The sequence below is a fragment of the Scyliorhinus canicula genome, chromosome 3 (assembly GCF_902713615.1).
Source record: "Scyliorhinus canicula chromosome 3, sScyCan1.1, whole genome shotgun sequence".
Taxonomy (NCBI): domain Eukaryota; kingdom Metazoa; phylum Chordata; class Chondrichthyes; order Carcharhiniformes; family Scyliorhinidae; genus Scyliorhinus; species Scyliorhinus canicula.
The window spans coordinates 45973007-45993392 of NC_052148.1; the positions used below are offsets into that span (position 1 = coordinate 45973007).

The window sequence follows — 20386 nt, forward strand, 5'->3', positions numbered from 1 at the left end:
GTGACCCCGCGGTGACCTTTCCACTCCCCGATGAACTTTCAGCTGTTTTCACAGCCGTTTTCTTACTGGACCTCGACATATCCCTTCCCTGTACTTTCTCCTGGCCTTCACCGCCTTTGCTGCCCCTAGGACCGGGCGTCAATCCCCGACAATGCCGTTCCCGAACGGGAGTCCTCCAATGCGCGGCTGCCTCCCGCCCGCCGTCACCGTAAGTCAGCCGTCACCGCTTCTTCAATGGCCTTGGTGAGATCTTTTCACAGTTGTTCCCTCTGCTGCTAGAATTCAGCTTTCATAAAGGCCCTCAAGTCAGCTTGAGGCCTTTAAGCTCGCCCTTCCCCCGCCGGCATGCTGGAAGAGGCTTTTGTCTCTGCTGTAGCTTCAGCCAAATCTTTCACTGTTTCTGCGGGTCTGGTAACCAAGAAACATACCATTCCTGGGGGAAAATACTCCTCCAACATTCAACATTTTTTCATCAAAATTCCACCCCGTATTGCTTAAAAAAGAGCTCTTTTCTGTAACCTTGGGCAGGAGCTGCCTTTTGTGTGACCACTTACTCCATGGTGCACACCGGAAGCCCAATATGAAGTACTCTTACTCCGAGTTTTCCTCTCGACCTTTGAATTTGTCCTCCATTTGGCACCTTTATATTGCAGCACATCAAATCGTGCAAATTGACGGAGCAAAGGCATGAAAATGTGTTGTGATATTTGCATTGCAGTATAGTAGTGGTCTCGTGGCTCACTTGTAGTATTTCACGAATAAGAGGGCCATAAAATGATGTCACACTTCACAGATTTAAAAAAATGTAACATCTGAGCTAATATTTTACTGCAATAATTAGAAATTGCTACGTTTTCTTTCAGATGACAAGTTAAACCAAGACCCCTATTTGCACTCTCAGGTGTGGAGAGTGGGTAGCATGAGAGCACAGTACTGTTGCTTCACAGCACCAGGGTCCCAGGTTCTATTCCCGCTTGGATCACTGTCTGTGGCGGAGTCTGCACGTTCTCCCCACGTCTGCGTGGGTTTCCTCCGGGTGCCTAGGTTTCCTCCCACAAGTCCCAAAAGACGTGCTTGTTAGGTGAATTGGACATTCGGAATTCTCCCTCCGTGTACCCGAACAGGCGCCGTAGTGTGGCGACTAAGGGATTTTCACAGTAACTTCATTGCAGTGTTAATGTAAGCTTACTTGTGACAATAATAAAGGTTATTATAATAAAGATTATTAAGATACTCCAGGCACTATTCAATGAAGAGCAGGGAAGATCTTCCAATGTTTTGGTTTACATCAAGCAACCCCACCAAAAAAACTAGATTACAAGCTGCAATAACGTTTTGCAACCCTATGTGCACCATTGTTCACCATGATTACCTACATAACACCATTCCCTATACTTCATAAACAATTGCCTGATAAGTGCTTTGCGATAACCTGTGAAAGGCACTATATAAATCCAATCTTTCTTTCAAAATGCTGTACCACTGCTGCTTCTGTTATTTGGAAAACAATTTTAAAATATTACAGGCAGGAACAAAGTGAATCCTTTCAAACCTCCCACTCCAATACATCAAACTGGCCTGTCATATAGCGTTTTCTTTCATCGCTCACTACAAAGCATGCACATTTTAATTTGAACTGATTATAAATATACACAATGTTATATTTCTTAAATCTTATAATTCCTTATGCAATTCTATTTGCAACATATATTTGGAAAGGAAGATTATCAATTGAAAAATGCAATTGTGAGCGGCATCAAAATCTAGAGTTGCCAGAAATGCATGTTCCAAATCTACTACCAAAGTACAGATGACTAAATATGTCAATTAACCTGATGTTGAGATATTCTGCCATTTTAATCTGTAGTGTTATCATGATGATAATTTTGTATTTAAATATCATAGAATTTACAGTGCAGAAGGAGGCCATTCGGCCCATCAAGTCTGCACCAGCCATTGGAACGGGAGCCCTACTTAAGCCCACACCTCCACCCCATCTCAGTAACCCCACCTAACCTTTGATCACTAAGGGGCAATTTAGCATGGCCAATTCACCTAACCTGCACATCTTTGGACTGTGGGAGGAAACCGGAGCACCCGGAGGAAACCCACGCAGACATGGGGAGAAAGTGCAAACTCCACACAGACAGTCACCTGAGGCCGGAATTGAACCTGGGGCCCTGGAGCTGTGAGGCAGCAGTGCTAAGCACTGTGCCCAGTGCCGCTATACGATTACGTAATTTCTTCAAATAGCAAGCTAAGATTAAAATTCACTGCACGCTCGGGGAAACATTGAGGGGCATAACAGAGACAAACTACACATAAATTTTCCATCCCAATATTAGGAATATAGAGTTAACATTTTGAAATCTTCCGTACTTCAAGGTTAACATCAACAGTTACAAAGAATTGGGAGTAAGACAAACTGAGAACTAGTGATCACAGTAACTTGAATAATTATTATTAGATCTGCAGAACCGCAAATGGATGGTGATACAATAGCAGTACCTGTCTCTCTTTTTATTCATTCATGGGATGAGGGTGTCACTGGCGAGGCCAGCATTTTGCCTGCATTTTCTGCCAACTTGTGCGTGCACAGTTGTACTGTTTTACTCCATGATGTCATTGTGAGTGACTGAGTGGGCAGCGGCCAGAAGTAGAGATGCTTATCAAACAGTTATTAAAGGCAGTAATTATAAAAGCCTCATCTTCTTGGAGTCAGTGCAGAGGAGTAGAGTTGGGGATCGCCATGGGGAGGGAACACAGGCTTTTGATTCACCCAATAATGGGCACAATTCCGATTACAATCCCACCTTTGAAGCTACAGGGTTTCCTCCAGTTGGATCTTATTCAGACCCTGAAGCTGTTCACCCAGTTTCTGAGCCCTGTAACCAGCCCTGTAACTAGGAAGAAGACTCTGAGCTCCAAAGACAGAGTTTATAGGGGGAAATTCGAAATTGCGGCTGTTCCTGGATGGATCAGAAACCTACCCTCCCTCCTCATTCCAATCCATGGAAACTGCAGAGAGACTGCTGCAGAACTGCCTGCGTGATTCAGAAACTGGGTGAACAGATTCAGGATCCGAATAAGATCCAATTGGAACTGTGTCTCTTGCAAATGGCATCAATGGTTTCCTGCATATGTGTAGGTTGGTATCAGAGGTAATCTTGTGTGGCCATCTTGCATCAGCAGGAGGCACAGTGCAGCACTTATTGCTGTACCTAACTGCCTTTAAGAAAGTGATGATGAGCTGTTTTCTTGGCATCTGTGTGGATTGTTGGGCCATTTCTGGGGGTAGGTAAAAGTCAACCACATTGTTCAGGGCCTGGAGTCACATACAGTCCAGATGAGGTAAGGATGGCAGATTTCCTTCCCTAAAGGACAGCATGGTGGCACAGTGTTTGCACCACTGCCTCACAACACCAGGGACCCGGGTTCAGTGCTGGCCTTGGGTGACTGTGTGGAGTCTGCACATTCTCCCCGTCTTGCGGGACGGTGGCACAGTGGTTAGCACTGCTGCCTATGGCATTGAGGACTCGGTTTCGATCCTGGCCCGGATCACTGTTTGTGTGGAGTTTGCACTTTCTCACCGAGTCTGCATGGGTTTCATCCACAACCCAAAGATGTGCAGGTTAGGTGGATTGACTACGCTAAATTGCCCCTTAATTTGGAAAAACAAATAATTGGGTACTCTAAATTTATATTTAAAAAAACATTCTCTCCATGTCTGCATGGATTTCTTCCGGATACTACGGTTTCCTCCCACAGTCCAAAGATGTACAAGTTAGATGGATTGGCCATGCTAAATTGCCCTTTAGTGTCGAAAGATGTGCAGCTTAAGTGGGTTGTCTACTTTCAATGCGCGGGGATGGGCAGGGGAGTTGGCCGAGGTAGAGTGCTTTTTCAGAGGGTCAGTGCAAACTCAATGGGCCAAATGGCTTCCTTCTGCACTGTAGGGATTCTATGGATAAAGGATATTAGTGAACCAAATGAATTTTGATAATAAATCAGTAGTTTCATGGACACCAATACAAGTTTTTTTATTCTAAATTTATTTTATCAACCAAATTTGAACCCCCAGCTGTAGTGATGGGATTGCAACTCCTATCTCATACGAATGTATGAATTAGGAGTAGGCCACTCAGCCGCTCGAGCCAGCTCAACCATTCAACAAGACCATGATTGATCTGATTTCTCCACATTCCCACCTACTTCCATAACTTTTTACCCCCTTTCTTATCAAGAATCTATCTACCTTAAAAGTGTTCAATGACTGCCTCTACCAACTTTTGAGGAAGAGAGTTCCAAAGCGTCACGACCCTCCATATTTCTGTCTCAAATGGACGACTCCTTATTTTTAAAACAGTGATCCCAGTTCTTGATTTTTTTCATAAGAGGAAACAGGCTTCCAACATCCACCCTGTCAAGACTCCTTAGGATCTTATATATTTCAATCAAGTCATCTCCTACTATTTTAAACTCCTAGCTTATCCAACCTTTCCTCGTAAGACAACCTGAACATTCTAGGTATTAGTCTGGTAAATTTTCTTTGAACTGCTTGCAGCACATTTACGTCCTTCCTTAAATAAGGAGACTGTGGCCATCTAAAATGGCTACCCACAAAGGATAATGGGAATTATGGTCAGGTTGGGACACAGACGGTACACAGCCCTTGTGTATTGTGCAAAGGGAACCCAGACCTAACTGAAACTCTCACCTGATAGAGGTCAATCACCGATTTCCCCAGGACAATGGGACACAGGTCGAAAAATAGCAACAAAATAGACTCAGGGCGTCTATTTACCTTATGTGGGAGTGCATACGTGCCTTCGACAATAGCAGCTAGGACCCACCCAATCCATCGAGGTACCGACCCCTAATTGGCCAGAATCGATTAGGGTGATCAAAACCCTATCGATCCATTGGATCCTGGGTTGGGACCGCCCAAAAGAACGCAAAGGATCGGGAGACAAGAAGAACTTCGCAACCAGTATTCGGCCTCTTTTGGGACCGGTTTCTGCTCCGACCAACTGCAGCACATTGACCAGCCAAGTTCAAGGAACCGCGATCGCTCCCTGAAGGACGAGCCGCAGCCGAGACGAACCTGAAGACTTCCAGCCGACACAGGTGAGGATCCAGATAAAGGCCTTGTCTAACCTGCACAGAGCCGGTCACTTGGAAGTAAAGGTTATTTTAGTTGTTAGGTGTAGTTTAATAAGTAGCTGCGTGTAGATTATTACGCATAGCACCAAGCATGTGTTTATAATAAATTATAATTGAACTAACATACTGGTTGTGTGATCATTTGTCCAATACAAGAAACGTACTCGCGTCTTGTGGTTCAGGTGAAGGAGCAACAAGATCAATACTGTACACTGTATGCCAGATGTTGTTTCGCCAGTGCTTTGTATAACTGAAGCATAACCTCCCTATCTTTGAATTCAATTAACCTTGCAATGAACAATAACATTATAGTAGCCTTCTTAATTATTTTCTGTACCTGCATAGTAAACTTTTGCAATTCATGCATTAGAACACCCAGCTCCCTCTGCACCTCAGAGCTCTGCAATTTCTCACCATTTAGATAATAAGCTTCCTTTATATTCATCCTGCCAAAATGGATGATTTCACATCCTACCACATTATACTCCAGTTGCCAGATCATTACTCACTTAACCTATCTATATCCTTTTGTAACCTCCATATGTTCTCTTCACAACTTATTCTCCTACCTATCTTTGGTTCATCAGCAAATTTAGAAACCATACTGTCGGTCCCATCAACCAAGTCATTTATATAAATTGTAAAAAGTCTCTTGATCATTAGTCCAGTTCAGTAACATAAACACAATCCAACCGTCTCAACTTGTTCTCACACGCTCAATTGTGCCAAGTGATTTCAATCTCAGAATTCCCACTAACAGAGAAGTCTAAATTGCATTAGGCTTCCTACCTTTGTAGCCAGTCTGTTCTGCAGCTTTGGATACCAGTTTGTGAGGAAAGATGTACCAAATTGGCATTGGACAGTTGACATTCCAGTAAGATACCACTGTTAAGATTCAAGGTGTCCTAGTCAGACTGGCTGCTAAATGAAAATAAAGGACATTATTAGTTTCTGTTTGCATAGTGAATCGGTGCATTTAGCAAGTGTTGACATTTAATATGCTCACTAAACATTCTAAAGGCTCAGAGGATCAATGCATCATTTGTGTTACTGAACGCCCAGAGTCAAAGAAAGTCTTAGGTTCAGTTTCGAGTGGGGAGATTTTGTTTGAAATGGAGGTCGAGCTTCTCCAATAAGGAACTCTACCCATTTTCTAGAGAGCAGAAAAATTCTCAGCTGGGTATCTACTCTGGACACTATCATAGAAAATACAGCGCAGAACAGGCCCTTCCAATGACAAAAGTTGTGAAGTACACATTTCTAGATGACTTTTGAGGGCAGAACCAGATTTTCCTGTGTGATCCTCACATTTAAACACTTTGCTGACACTCACTGTTGACATAAACACTAAGCAGATTAACCAATTCATTGACACCATCACTTTGTTGCTCGTAACATCTCTTCATTTTTTAAGTTCCAATTTCACTGCCTTTCTCCTTATCATGCCTTAAGATCATTGTTCACAAGTGAAGGTCATTTAAGCAAAGAAGGTGCCTGTGTAGCTGTGTAGCTGTATCACACATTAAGTATTTTGGACAGCAGGGAACAATATGCAATAACAAAACCAAAAGCTACCTTGTTGCAGACTGTTGGTGCACCAATATTCTTAGAAATTTAGCTTTTTTGACTCCAACTCTCAAAAGTTGATAATGGGATTCTGATTTGACTGCCAGTTTCAGAATCATTGATGTCCTTCCTTCCCTTCCTCTGCTCTCTATCTTATCTTGCTTCATGGAACAGCCAAGCAAAGAACAAGTATGTGTATGTGAGAGATGCAGCGGGGCAGGACATGATTCCAGCATTAAATGTTGGGACCAAGGCACACAACCAGCCATTAGAGTACACAAAGATTGATTTGCTGGTCGCATTGCAGGTAAATAACAGGAAGCAATAGAAGCAGGAGTTCAGGGGAAGAAACCAAGTCCAATTGGTTTCATCTTCAACCTAGTACATTTTAAAAGCTTATATATTTGGTATAAGGTGTTAGTTTTATTCAGTGGGCTGCCTAACGGCAAACCAGTCTTGAAGTGGGAACTCCAAACAAGTAAGGCCCCTTGATGGCATAAGCAAAGAGTTTAAAACATGTTTCAGGTGTGGGGACCATGCAAAGTTTTTTCTTTCCCAATATGAAAGGCTGTGCACTACTGGACAGAAATTCAGTTGCATTTCCTGCCCACAATCTTGGGGCTTCGTAGGAATGTCAACGACTGGAAAAAAACCCAAATGTATAGCTTACTGCATCTTTAACAAAGGAAATAACCCAACAACTTCACATGTGTATATCAAGACACAAATTAAAATCAAACTGAAAAAGCAAATGCTGGTCAAAGGTAATTTTCAAGGAGGATGCAAAAAGAGGTGTTGAGGTGGCGGGGGGGGGGGGGGGGGGGGGGGGGAAGAGAGCGAGATGGGCCATTTTACAGTCTTTATGATGAAAACAATGGAGGAATTCTCTAACTCGCAATGCTGCAAATGCAAACTGCAATCAGGCGGAGAATCGGGCATTGGACCAAAATCAAGGGCCGGGAATCTCCGAAAATGGGGCTGTGATTCCATGCCCGCCGTAAAACGGGAGTGAATCACTCCAGACTTCTTTTGAAAAGTCAGGATTGATTCTCCGAAGTTCAGGGAGATAGCAGGGCCCCGGCTGCTGCTGCCGATACGGGGCCCTTCACAACCGGCTTCGGGTCCGTCCCTGCGCGCGGCGGCCGGCCCCGGGTCCGCGCATGCCGGCCGTTTTCGCATCGGGCCCTGCGCAACATGGTGGAGCCCTACAGCGGTCCAGCGCGGAAGAAGATAGGCCCCCCTCGGAATGCATGAGCCCGCTGATCGGTTGCCCCCGGTCGCAGGCCTGGCCATCGTGGAGCGCCCCCCCCCCCCCCGGAGCCTGATCACCCCAACCCCTCACCAGGAAGGTGCCCGCAGCCGCGACGCCGAGCGCCCACCAGGCGAAACCATGTGGGAACCACGCCGGCGGGAACTCGGCCGGTCGATCGCGGAGAATCACCGTGGGGGCCTCTTTTAACGGCCCCCGACTGGCGCCGCATTTCCGCGCGTGTGCAGTTGGCGACGATTCTCTAGTCCATGAAGAATCACGTCCCGGCGTTGCAGGTCTGAGATCCCATTCTCCGCGCAGAGCGCGATTTCGGCACGGAGAATCCAGCCCAAGGTCTGCGCCGGCTCGTCATGCGTCCCTTGCTAGTTTTCACGAGGTTTGCTGGCGGCGGTATGCAAAACTGGCATTTGCATGCATTTAAATGTAATTAGCGGGTTGGACACAGTGTGCTCCGTCCTTCCGCGATGCTCCGCTCCTCTCCATCGGATGTATCTCTGGCGTGACGAGTATTTACAAACGTGGACTGCATGCCATGGCTGTGGAGGGGAAGTGGGAGGCTAAAAGAAACACTGAAAACTGCTGAAAGCTGCTAGGCATGCATGGGGGGGGGGGGGGGGGGGGGGGGGGGCTGCCAGGGCCAGGGGCAGTAGCGGGTAGTGATTTGGTGCCAGGCCACCCCATTCTCGAAGAGCTCAGACCACCATTGCTGCAGTCTGTGTTTTAAACGCATCCCTTTGGTGTCACTTACAGGCTCCTGCTGCTCACACTGCTGACTATGTCCTGTGATTGCTCAGAAGGATTATCTGGGAGCTCACTGAGGACTCCCCTCTGGACACCCTCATACCGCAGCTGTATCATCAAGGGCCAAGCTCCATCAGAGGCTTACCAGTTGTTGGCACTCGTCAGAAGAGCTGCCCCATTTCATAGGAAGCAGGGAATCAGCAGAGCTCACCCAACCAGAGGGCACCTGCACCGTGGTCTACGGTACCCTTCCTCGTTCTCTGCCCCTCTCAGGGCAGAGGACTCATCAATGATGCCCACCCCCCCGGATCACCAGCTGTCTCCTCCGGGTGAGACTGGCAACATTGACAGCCTCTACTACCACCTCACAGGCAGTGTTCAGGAGGGCAGGCTTGAATTTGTGTCCCACGCTTGGGAAAAAGGTGTCTGTTCATGTCTCACTGGCACGGAGCTACGGGTCCACCTCGGACTCCCGACCTTGGAGAGGGCACGTTTTCTCTGAGCCATCTTGGTGGCTGCAGTGTGTGTGGTAAAAACAGCTCCAGCTACGAACTCTTGCCCAAGTGGTTAGAACACCCGCTAGGCCGGGAATTGCTCGGAATTTGCACCAGCAGAGTACTGGCTCATTAGCATGTCCTGAATTGCTCCAGAAATAATGCCCCCTCAATGGATCATGAACCGCACGCAATTCAGTCCCCGCGTCTTCAGAGATTTTCGCCCAATATGGAGTTGGAAGCTGAGCTCAGAGTTAAACAAGATGCAGGGGTTGCAAAATCCTAGTTTATCCCAGGCTAATCCATTTATGCTAGACAGATTACATTTAGATAGCACCTTTTGGAACCTTTAGGATCTCCCAAAACAATCTATGCCAATTAAGTACTTTTGAAATGTAGCCACTGTTGTAATCTAGGAAACGCCGCATTCAGGTATGCATACAGTTAGTTCACTCAAACAGCAATGCGATAATTGACCAGATCATCTCTTTTTAGCTGATGCCAGGCAAGGGGATGAAATTAGAGTCAAAGAGCTGAGCAGCTGGGGCAACCAGACCTCTACCATTTGTGGGGCCCTCGGCTGCATTTTAAATACATTTTGCAACTAATTAGTTACCGTTCAGGCTCCCATCCATAAAAAGAGCTGATGGTCAATCAGGAGGATGCGACGATAGAATGCATTCATGGACACCACCCTCGTAACAAAGTGAGCAATCCCAGGGACCCCACTGCGAGTACCCAATGAGGAAGGCCCCTTTCCAAACCTGTATGAAGGTCACCAGAGCTCACCAGCTGCCTCCCTACATGCCAGAGGGCCCATCCTCTTTTGGTAAAATGCCAGCGGGAAGAGGCCCCCAATAGGCTACAAGTGGCATAACTGATCTCTAGGTAGGACGGCTGTCTTCCACCTACCCCACTGATGGCAGAGTACCAGGGTGATGGGAAGTGATGGGCACCCACCCCCACCTTCCCTTATAATTTTACAGACTCTCCTGCCATCCAATTCATCCCTCGAGGACTGATAAAATCCAGTCCATAAAGCCATTACAGTACAGAAGTCCATTCAGCTCATCAATTCCATGCTGTCTCTCTGCAAAGCTATCTAGTCAGTTCCATTTTCCTGCTCTATCTCCATTGCTCTACAGGTTTCGTCCCCTCGAGTGTCCATCCAAATCTCTGTTAGGATATCATTGATCTTTTCCATTTCCAGCACCCTCAAAGACACGTCCCAGGTAATTGCCACTCGCTGGATGAAAAAGTTCTTCCTCATATTCTCTTCTGTACCTCTTGCCCAAAACCTTAAATCTTTCTCTACGAGCCAATGAACAATCAGTTAATAGGAAGAAATTTTCTTTGTCTACCTTATCTCAACCTGTCACAATCGTACACACATATCTTTAACACATATTCCCTCAATCTCTTTGTTCCAAGAAGAAGAACATTGTAGTTAAAACCCTTCATACCTATAATTATTCTGGTAAATTTCTTCTGCACACTCTCAGGATCCTTACATCCTTCCTAAAATATAGCGTGCGATTTAATGCCCAAAAAAAAGTCCCATTTTGGGTGCACATAGCGGGGTGTTTCTCAGCGCCTTCAGGGACTCTTTAGTTGGTCGGGAGTTGCCCGCCGAGGCCGCACTTACTTAATTTCCTGCATTGATGAGCTCGGCTCAACAGTGAGGGAATGCTGCCTGATCTCTTGACCCCCCCCCTCAGCCACCCCACAGTGGCCTCCGGACACCCCCAATGCCCCAAATTACCTCTTGAGGGGTTCTTGAACCTCCCCCCCACATCCCACCTCATAAGGGCAGGGTACCTGGCCCAATCCTTGCCACAGGCAATCTTGCACCTCGGCGCCTCCAGCCTGGTACCCTGGCAGAGCCTTTGCCAGCCTGGCTGTGCCATCCGGGCACCCTGGAAATGCCCAGGTGGCACTGCCAGTTTGCCTGTGTGGCAGTGCCATGGTACTAGGCTGGCAGGGATGCCAGGATACTACCCTGCCTAAAGCCCAACCACCCTGAGGCCTCCAATGGCCTAAGAGACTCACCCAGGTGCTGTTATGCCTAGTCCACGAGGCCTACCAGCCGCGGGCAGTCTCGCTTTAATGTACAGATTTGCTAAAATGTGATCCCGTCCACAATGGGCAGGATTCACATTGCAACGTCTTGCGAGATCACATTACATCTCGCGAGGTGTTGCAAGTCGGGTAGATCCTGGGAGCAGGGTGTCCCGACTTCTATCAGCTACACTGCGCTGTATCGAGCTGCTTTTCGCGGCCAAAGTTTTAAAAAATTGGGCAAGTGCCTTTGAAAGAAAAAGAAGATTGAGATAAAGTGGATGTTTGGAAAGAGTATGAAGCCAAGGACTGAATTTGAGGTTTTTTTTATGACAGTAGATTTGAAAGTATTACCTGAGGAGGGGAAAACATCCATAATATGAGATAGTACAAGGGCTTGGAAGGGAGGTTACATGACCAATAGTTTAGTGGAATAAAGCGAAGAGAACAGTAGATGGGTCACTGAGAATATGAGTTTGGAGAGGGCATGAATGAGGTAGGAGTTCGGAGAGGGAATGAATGAGGTCGGAATTTGGAGTGGGCATGAATGAGGTAGGAGTTTGGAGTGGGCATGAATGAGGTCGGAATTTGGAGTGGGCATGAATGAGGTAGGAGTTTGGAGAGGGAATGAATGAGGTAGGAGTTTGGAGTGGGCATGAATGAGGTCGGAATTTGGAGTGGGCATGAATGAGGTAGGAGTTCGGAGAGGGAATGAATGAAGTAGGAGTTTAGAGAGGGCATGAATGAGGTAGGAGTTTGGAGTGGGCATGAATGAGGTCGGAATTTGGAGTGGGCATGAATGAGGTAGGAGTTTGGAGTGGGCATGAATGAGGTCGGAATTTGGAGTGGGCATGAATGAGGTAGGAGTTCGGAGAGGGAATGAATGAGGTAGGAGTTTGGAGTGGGCATGAATGAGGTCGGAATTTGGAGTGGGCATGAATGAGGTAGGAGTTCGGAGAGGGAATGAATGAGGTAGGAGTTTGGAGAGGGCATGAATGAGGTAGGAGTTTGGAGAGGGCATGAATGAGGTAGGGGTTTGGAGAGGGCATGAATGAGGTAGGAGAGAAGCTAGAGAAAGATGAGCATTCAGATTCTGGTTAGGGTTGAACCTGAAAAGAATCTTGGTTTGATGGAAATGGAGAAGGAAAGGTTGCAGTAGAAGCAACTGAATGGCTTGTCTCCATGTCAGTCACAAATAAGAAACTTAATTTCTGCTTAATAGACATGGCAATGAATAACAAGTATTCTTTAGATCAGTCAAGATTTAACTGTCAATGCCTCAGAGTGTTAATTATATACTCCTTCAAAAGCCTGCTTAATAAACATACTGTACATCTTCATTGTGTTTCATTAATTTTCCAAAAGTTCATGAAGTGTTTTACACACACTGTTGCTACTGAGGTGAACAAGCAAATACTCACTGGAGGGGAAACATACTGACCTCATATTTAAATACACCCATTCTCATTATGATTCCTGTTGGACACTTTCCATTTCACACTAAATTTCCTTATTCCATATGCATCCTCAACATGCTAGCCACTTCTGAGAACAATATATACACACAGCTCTTAGTGGTATTTATGAGACCTATACACGGAACAATTCTAATTCATGACTCAGTACGGTTTTATCCAGATTCAGTTTTCCTTGTTTACACATAATAAAAACACTAGCTTTGTTTTGCTGAGAAATTTGGCGACAAAGAAAAGGTAACATGCTGCTTACATATATCAGAAAGACTTACAGTACAATAGGTGCCTCCAGACGACCATATGCTTCTTATTGTATGGATCACTGGCCAGGGAAACCAGACACAGAGAGAGAGAGATGCACACGCAGTGAGAGTGAGAATAGGAGTGAGAGAGACACACTGCATAAGCATGCCAGAGACCAACTTGAAAATCTCTCACCTGTCCTCCCGGCAGCAAGGGCACCGTGCCAATGACAAGAGGATAAGGGGAAAGGGTTGGTCCCAGTATTTAAGAAAAGAAACCACAGGGCGGCGGCAATAGAAAGGATAAAAAGCAAATCCTATTTTATAGGAAAATAGGAACATTTCTTTACCCAAAACAGTTTCAACATTCCAAATGGCAATATTTGAATTGCTGCACGAGATCTACCCACAGTTCATGGGAGAAAACATATAGTAGATATAATTATTCTCAAATGGCTAGATTTTTAAAATTAGTTTAAAGTAAAAACTACACCCGCATACACTACAGGGAGCACTGTGGGAAGGGCTGAATAACATCCAAGGGAGGATTGTGGAACTGGCTTAAATCCATGGCAATTAAGGAAGGGTGTGTATGAAGTTTATAATGTACCGGAACACCCTCCCTCTCCTTCTATCCCCCAAGCCTGTTGAATAAGTCTTGTGCACAATAACCTCAGGAGAGTACCTGAAAAACAGACACTAAATACTGAACCAAATGCAACCTTTGAATCACTGCTCAGAATTTCATTGTTAAATGGTGCTGCTGTTGCTTTTTAAAGACAGTACCAGTGGTGCTCAGCAGTTGTTAAACGCTGCCAAGGAAACGCCCCTTTGCTGCCAGGCCGGTTTGAACTGGATTTCCCCACCTCTCATTCTTCTGCCAGCCCCTATAGCCCTTTGCAGCCCTTTGCATGAGAAGACGGAATTAGGAATGTGATCTAACCACATGTTAGCAGATATTAACTCACCACCACTCCCGCCCCCTACTCCCCATTAACAGTCTCTCTTATTAAGCTGGAATGTTTATTCAGCCTCTCCTACACATTTTCACACAGCTAAAGCTGTGCACTGTGGTTGTAACCCACCCAGGTTAGGAGGTGGGCAGTTCAGGGTTGGCATCATCATCAGTTAGAACATTAACACTTGAAGTGCCAATTTTTCTTTGCTCTGCAGCAGACTCCTCTTCTGCCCCTCTGGTAGAGAGCTGGTCAGACAGAATTTAAAGATGTTTGTATATGTGCATAAAACTACAAAAATATTCTGTAACCAAACAATCTGGCTTTGGTTGTCAAAAGTGAATTGAAGGCTGCGGTGCTGAAATTTTGAGAAGAGAATTTCTTTCTTCCTCAGTTGATAAGACTGAATTAGATAGTCATGAGTTCAAACCCGCTGTGAACCCGGATGGATTGGCCAACACTCCTTCATTCAACACAAGAACAAATTATCTGATCATTCATTTATGTCCTGTTTGCAGAATCTTGTTTTGTGTATATTAGCAGCTGCGTTTGTCAATAACAGCTTTAGCATTTCAAAATTAATCCACCAGCTGCCATGTGCTTTGATACATGCTGCAAATGTGAGAGGATGCTATATAAATTTAGACTCTTTTTTAAAAATTCAGAAAATCCTCCAGTCTGTTCCTTCCCACCATGTCCCTCCACCCCCGCTGCACCTTTCCCAAATTCTCTTCTTTGGTCCTGAAAGTATTAAAGTCTGGATGAATTCCAGACCCACTGACCTTGTTTATATAACTTTGTTTATATAAGTCAAGGTAGTTAATAGCCAATTATTTTATCATGGGTAACATTAGTTTCCAGCAGAAAACACTGAAAATGATCAACTTCAGAATCCAGGCTGGTATTCGCCCCCTCTCCCAAGCACCATGCCTCTAACGCCAATTACAGGGCACCCATCACTGCCCCAGCTGACATCCATTAACTTAGCACAGGCTTGCAATTGGACCAAGAGCCTTGCTGGTATGTGTGGTCTGGTCATTGCTATACTTAGCATTGTGAGAGCTTAGTATAATGTATTGTTGAGATGCTGAATTAGATTGTGCTCCGTATGGACACGACTCAATCCAGATGAGTAAATGTGGTTAGAGGTTATCAACACTAGACATTTTGATATCAATGAGCACTAAGAAACATGGAATGTTGAATGTACAAAGAAAAATGTACGAAAAATATTTAGAAAGATAGAAAATGCTGTCATGTCGGGGTTAGAAACACCAAATAATACGAAATAACAGGAGTTTGAAAAGTCTACATTCTATTGCTCATTCCCTTTCCCATCAACATGCCAACATATGAATTCAGGTAAATGCTAGGAGGTGCATCAAGCCCATTCCAAACAATCAACTAAGCAGATGAGGCCTCTTTCGCCACTAGGCAGAAGGCCTCGAGTCAGTGGCAAGTGGAGCTGGATCGGAGGACGTGAAGTGGACTGGGGATCGTTGATTCCTTGTTGAGTACTAAAGGGCAGCAGACGGAGGCTTGTCTCCTGTGCTGACCTCCGGTGAATGATCAATCTTCTCAGTCTCCGTTTCAGATTCTGAATCTTCATCACTGGGGGAGGATAATTCTCGGGTCCCCCATAGGCTGAGTCCCCCTGCCGGAGGTAGTTGCAAAGAGCGTCAAGGCGTTTTCACTGCTGAAATCCTCTCTGGTGTAGTGGGTTCCCTGCTTCTCATTGGTCTAGATGTTTTCTCATGGCCTTCATTTGGACTTTGACTTTGTAAGAAAGCAGACCAGTCTTTTCCAACACGACTCCTAGGATCCATTGGAAGCCATCTCCAAAGTTACGCACCTTAGACAGAATCTCCTGTTCTCCAGTCGTTGTCCCCTTAACAATTCCACAGGTGTGACTCCTGTTGTCATGTGCAGCATGGTTCTATAATCAAAGAAGAACTGGGCCAATTTTACATCCAGGAAACCAGCAGGCTGTTTCTTCATTCCAGTTTTGAATGCTTGAACTACCCATTCGGCCAGGCAATTACATGATGGATGGTACGGTGCCATTCGGATGGGGTTAATGCCATTCAACTTTATGAATGCTTGAAATTCTCCACAGGTAAACGGGGACCAATATCGGATTGGTATGCTACAGGTACAGAAACTTTGCCAGAGTTATTCAATTGTTGCATGAGAAGTTGTGGAGGACATACGATGTACCTCTAACCATCGATCCCAAGAATGGGCCAGTGAAGTCCACATGCTCCCCTACCCATTGTTGCTGGCTATTCCTATGGGTACAAAGAGGCCAACTGTGGGAGTTTCTGGTTCCCCTGGCACAAGGAGCGCTGCTTCATAAGATTATTGATGCCTGCATCGAGCCTGGGCCACCAGACGTAGCTCCTTGCAAGCGTTTTCATCTTGGATAGCCCAAGGTGTACATTGTGCAATTCCATCAGGACTGGGCGTTGACCTGAGTGGGGTAAGACTCCTCGGGTTCCCCAAAAGCTGATGCCATCTACACTCAGCTCTTGTCGTTTAGCAAGGAGGGCTTCATGTCATCCATGGGGTGTCCTCGGATGCGTCACTGAGGATCATGTGGTACAATTTTACCAGAGGGGGTCCTTCTGGTACTGGCAAGGTATCGAGAAAGTTCAAGGTCATGATGATTGTGGTGAATGTAATTCACCCTGTATTGTATTGTGTCCTTGTGGGCTCTGTCTGTGAGCCATTGCGCAGGTCTGCCCATAGGGGGAGATGAGGAACTTGTACAGGGCTCCACCCTCGGCTCCCCCCATGGCTCCAGAAGCACGTCCGGACACACAAAACGAACCCACTAGGAGAGAGGGTACTACTGCTACATTCAAACCCACACTACACGTTTATTGAATACCCCGACAGCCGTCAGGACACCGTTTCCCTCCGGGACTTGGCGCTTGCAGGATCCACCACTACCACCGCCGAGGTACCCCTCACACTACACCCCACCCAACCCCCCACGCCTATAGGTTTCCTGCCCACGCCCGTGCCCCCGCGCCGATAGGTTTCCTGCGCCCCCCTTCACCCATCGCACTGGTCAGGAACGAAGCTCGGACCAAAACACCCCCGGAGTCTACCACCATACCCACACCGACCGTCACCACCCAGCCACCCGAAGAGGCTGCAACCCCAGTGCTCCGCCGATCCCAAAGGACGACTCGGCCACCGGACCGGCTCAACCTGTGGACCTGTCACCCCCGCCGGACTTGATTTTTTTTACAGCGGTTGAATGTGGTTAATGTAATTCACACAGTATTGTATTGTATGGTATTATGTCCTTGTGGGCTCTGTCTGTGAGCCATTGCGAGGCTCTGTCCATAGGGGGAGATGAGGAGCTTTTACATGGCTCCACCCTTGGCTCCGCTCATGGATCCACCAATGGCCCCTCCCACTACCAGAAGTATAATGTGCTGCAGCCGTGTGAGCCTGCCCTCAGTTCTTCTGGTCGCAGGCAGGCTCAGTTGTAAGACTATTAAAACCACAGTTTGCTTCCAATCGTGTTCCGAGTGAATTGATGGTCACGTCAATGATTTCTTAAAATTCCGGCAGAGGGCCCAAGCATGTGGGCAACGGGAGGCAACTACGGGCATCTGCATTGGCGGTGCTCGAGAGAGTATTCGTCAACCGTTAACAGTAATGCCCAAAGTTGGATCCAAGCTGAGGTGTTGGTGGGAAATTGCTTCATCCTCCTTTTTTAAAATTCATTTTTGCAGGATGTGGGCTTTGCTAATTCGGCCAGCATTTTTTGCCTATTCCTAATTGCCTTTGAGAAGGTGCTGGTGAGCATTTGGACGTGTATTCAGTGTCTGAGGAGTCACGACTGATGATGAATATTGTGCAATCATCATCGAACATCCACACATCTGTCCTTGGAAGGAAGGTCATCGATGAAGCAGCTGAAGATGGTTGGGCCTAGGACACAACCCTGAGGAACTCCTGCAGTGATGTTCCGGGACTGAGATGACTGACCTCCAACAACCCCAACCATTTTCCTTTGTGAAAAGGTCCAGCAGTGGTTAATGGTCTGCTCCGATTGTGAAATGTCAGCCTTGGGCATATGGGTGGAATTTCTTCATCCCAGAAGTAACAGCTAATCCTTCCTTTTCGATTTGAGAATAGCATCTTTTTGCATCTGCCAAGGTTCTGGATGCATATGCTTTAGGTCTTTGACTGCCCCTATTCCACATGAAAGGGCATCACATGTTAATACCAGTTCTCTCTTGGGGCTGTAATGAGGCAGAATGTTTGATGATTGTAACTGCTACTTCATCTTAATGAAGGCTTTATCCTGCGGCGCCAGCCGCGACAAACCTCTGGTGTTTTTTTAAACAGTCTGTTCAGGGGTGACAATAAAGTGGCCAAGTTTGGGATAAATTTCCCACAGTAGTTTATGAGGCCTAGGAAAGATTTTAATTCTGTCGTATTTTGCAGGGTCGGTGCCTCTTTGATGGCTTTAATTTTATCCTCCACTGCTCGAGTTCAGTCTCTACTTTGCTAAGTAAAGCTGTGCCCTGAAATATTTGAGTAGGGCGTCGGGGTCCACATGATTCTTTGCCCTTGCTCCCTTTATTCCACCAAGGCCTTCTTGGAATACTTCGGGGTATTTGTCAATTACCTCGCACAGTCCACCGGTTCCTAGTTTAAAAATTTGTCGCCAATCCAGATGGATCCTCTGGAGCCAGTCGCTACTCAAGATACTGGGTCCTGGTCCTTGTACAACTATGAGCAGGAATCAGGGCATCTGCTGCCCATAATTATCTGGGGTCATAGTGGTCCCCATAATCTTCAAAGGTTAGGGGCAGCAGGGTAGCATGGTGGTTAGCATAAATGCTTCACAGCTCCAGGATCCCAGGTTCGATTCCCGGCTGGGTCACTGTCTGTGTGGAGTCTGCACGTCCTCCCCCTGTGTGCGTGGGTTTCCTCCGGGTGCTCCGGTTTCCTCCCACAGTCCAAAGATGTGCGGGTTAGGTGAATTGGCCATGCTAAATTGCCCGTAGTGTCCTAATAAAAGTAGGGTTAAGGGGGAGGTTGTTGGGTTACGGGTATAGGGTGGATACGTGGGTTTGAGTAGGGTGATCATGGCTCGGCACAACACTGAGGGTCGAAGGGCCTGTTCTGTGCTGTACTGTTCTATGTTCCCCTGTATATGAGGCCAACCTGACCTTGGTGTCTCTCAGGCCTAGGGAAAGATGCCCATCCAGAGACGTCAGAAGGTATGTTCCCCGGCAATGGAGACAGTAACTTTCATATCAACCTCCACTTCTAAGAGATGGCCATTGACCAAGAGTGTATTTTTTTCAATTAAGGGGCAATTTAGCGCGGCCAATCCACCTACTTTTTGTTTAAGGCAGTTTTCCTTTAAGGGACTTGTACCTTTACCTTGCCCCTCAGTTCATTTGATTTTGTTTACTTCGTTATTTGTGTTGAACAAAATAGTTGAGATTTGAGCCCACAGGAAATGAACTCCATGGCTTGCACTCGGGTTTCTCAAACTGAGAGGTGAGACAGATTTATCTCCCAATACAATGATCAACGGCTACAGAGCGCAGCAGACAGCTCTGACCCAACAAGTGTTGTGACAGCACCCCCCTGAATGTCAGCACACAGGACCAGTCAATGCAAACATGTGCCCTCAGTCCTCACCCATGGGGGTTCTGCCACCAACTAAGGCTATCCAAGGTTGATGCCCATCTGTCACGCAGAGTTGAGAGAGGCAGCGATGACCGACTGGTAGAAAGGGACGACACCGTACTGGACGCAACAAGAAGGAAATGGGAGGACGACCTGGAGATGGAGATAGGGTGGGTACTCTGGAGCGAAGCACTGCATAGGGTCAACTCCACCTTCACGTGCGCAAGGCTCAGCCTGACGCAACTAAAAGTGGTACATAGAGCCCACTTAACGAGAAACCGTATGAGTAGGTTCTTCCCGGGGGTGGAGGACAGATGTGAACGGTGCCAAAGAGGCCCAGCCAACCACGCCCACATGTTCTGGTCTTGCCCCAGACTTGTGGATTACTGGACAGCCTTCTTCGAGGCTATGTCCAAAGTGGTGGGGGTGAGGGTGGAGCCATGCCCGATAGTGGCGGTCTTCGGGGTTTCAGACCAGCCAGATCTATTCCTGGGGAGGAGGGCGGACGCCCTTGCCTTTGCCTCCCTGATCGCCCGCCGTAGAATCCTGTTTGGCTGGCGGTCAGCAGCACTGCCCAGAGCTGCAGACTGGCTGTCCGACCTCTCGGAATCTCTCCAAATGGAGAAAATCAAATTCGCCATCCGAGGGTCGGATGACGGCTTCCACAGAACGTGGGAGCCATTCATGCAACTGTTCCGGGACCTGTCTGTGGCCAACGTACAAGAGGAAGAATAGTCGGGTGGCCAAGAATCAG

At 46.7% G+C, this 20386-nt stretch overlaps 1 protein-coding gene across 2 annotated transcripts in view; it reads right to left on the reverse strand.

The window, feature by feature from the left end:
• The window catches only part of LOC119962631 (zinc finger and BTB domain-containing protein 7C), a 385982-nt gene that overhangs the window by 155603 nt on the left and 209993 nt on the right, over positions 1-20386 (reverse strand). Inside the window, exon 2 of one of the 2 annotated variants that reach the window (XM_038790488.1) lies at positions 5953-6081. In XM_038790488.1, coding sequence (XP_038646416.1) covers positions 5953-6019 — 67 coding nt within the window. In that variant the 5' untranslated portion in view covers positions 6020-6081. Of the gene's footprint in view, positions 1-5952; positions 6085-20386 lie in introns of both variants that reach the window. The other variant, XM_038790489.1, reaches the window with a different exon arrangement.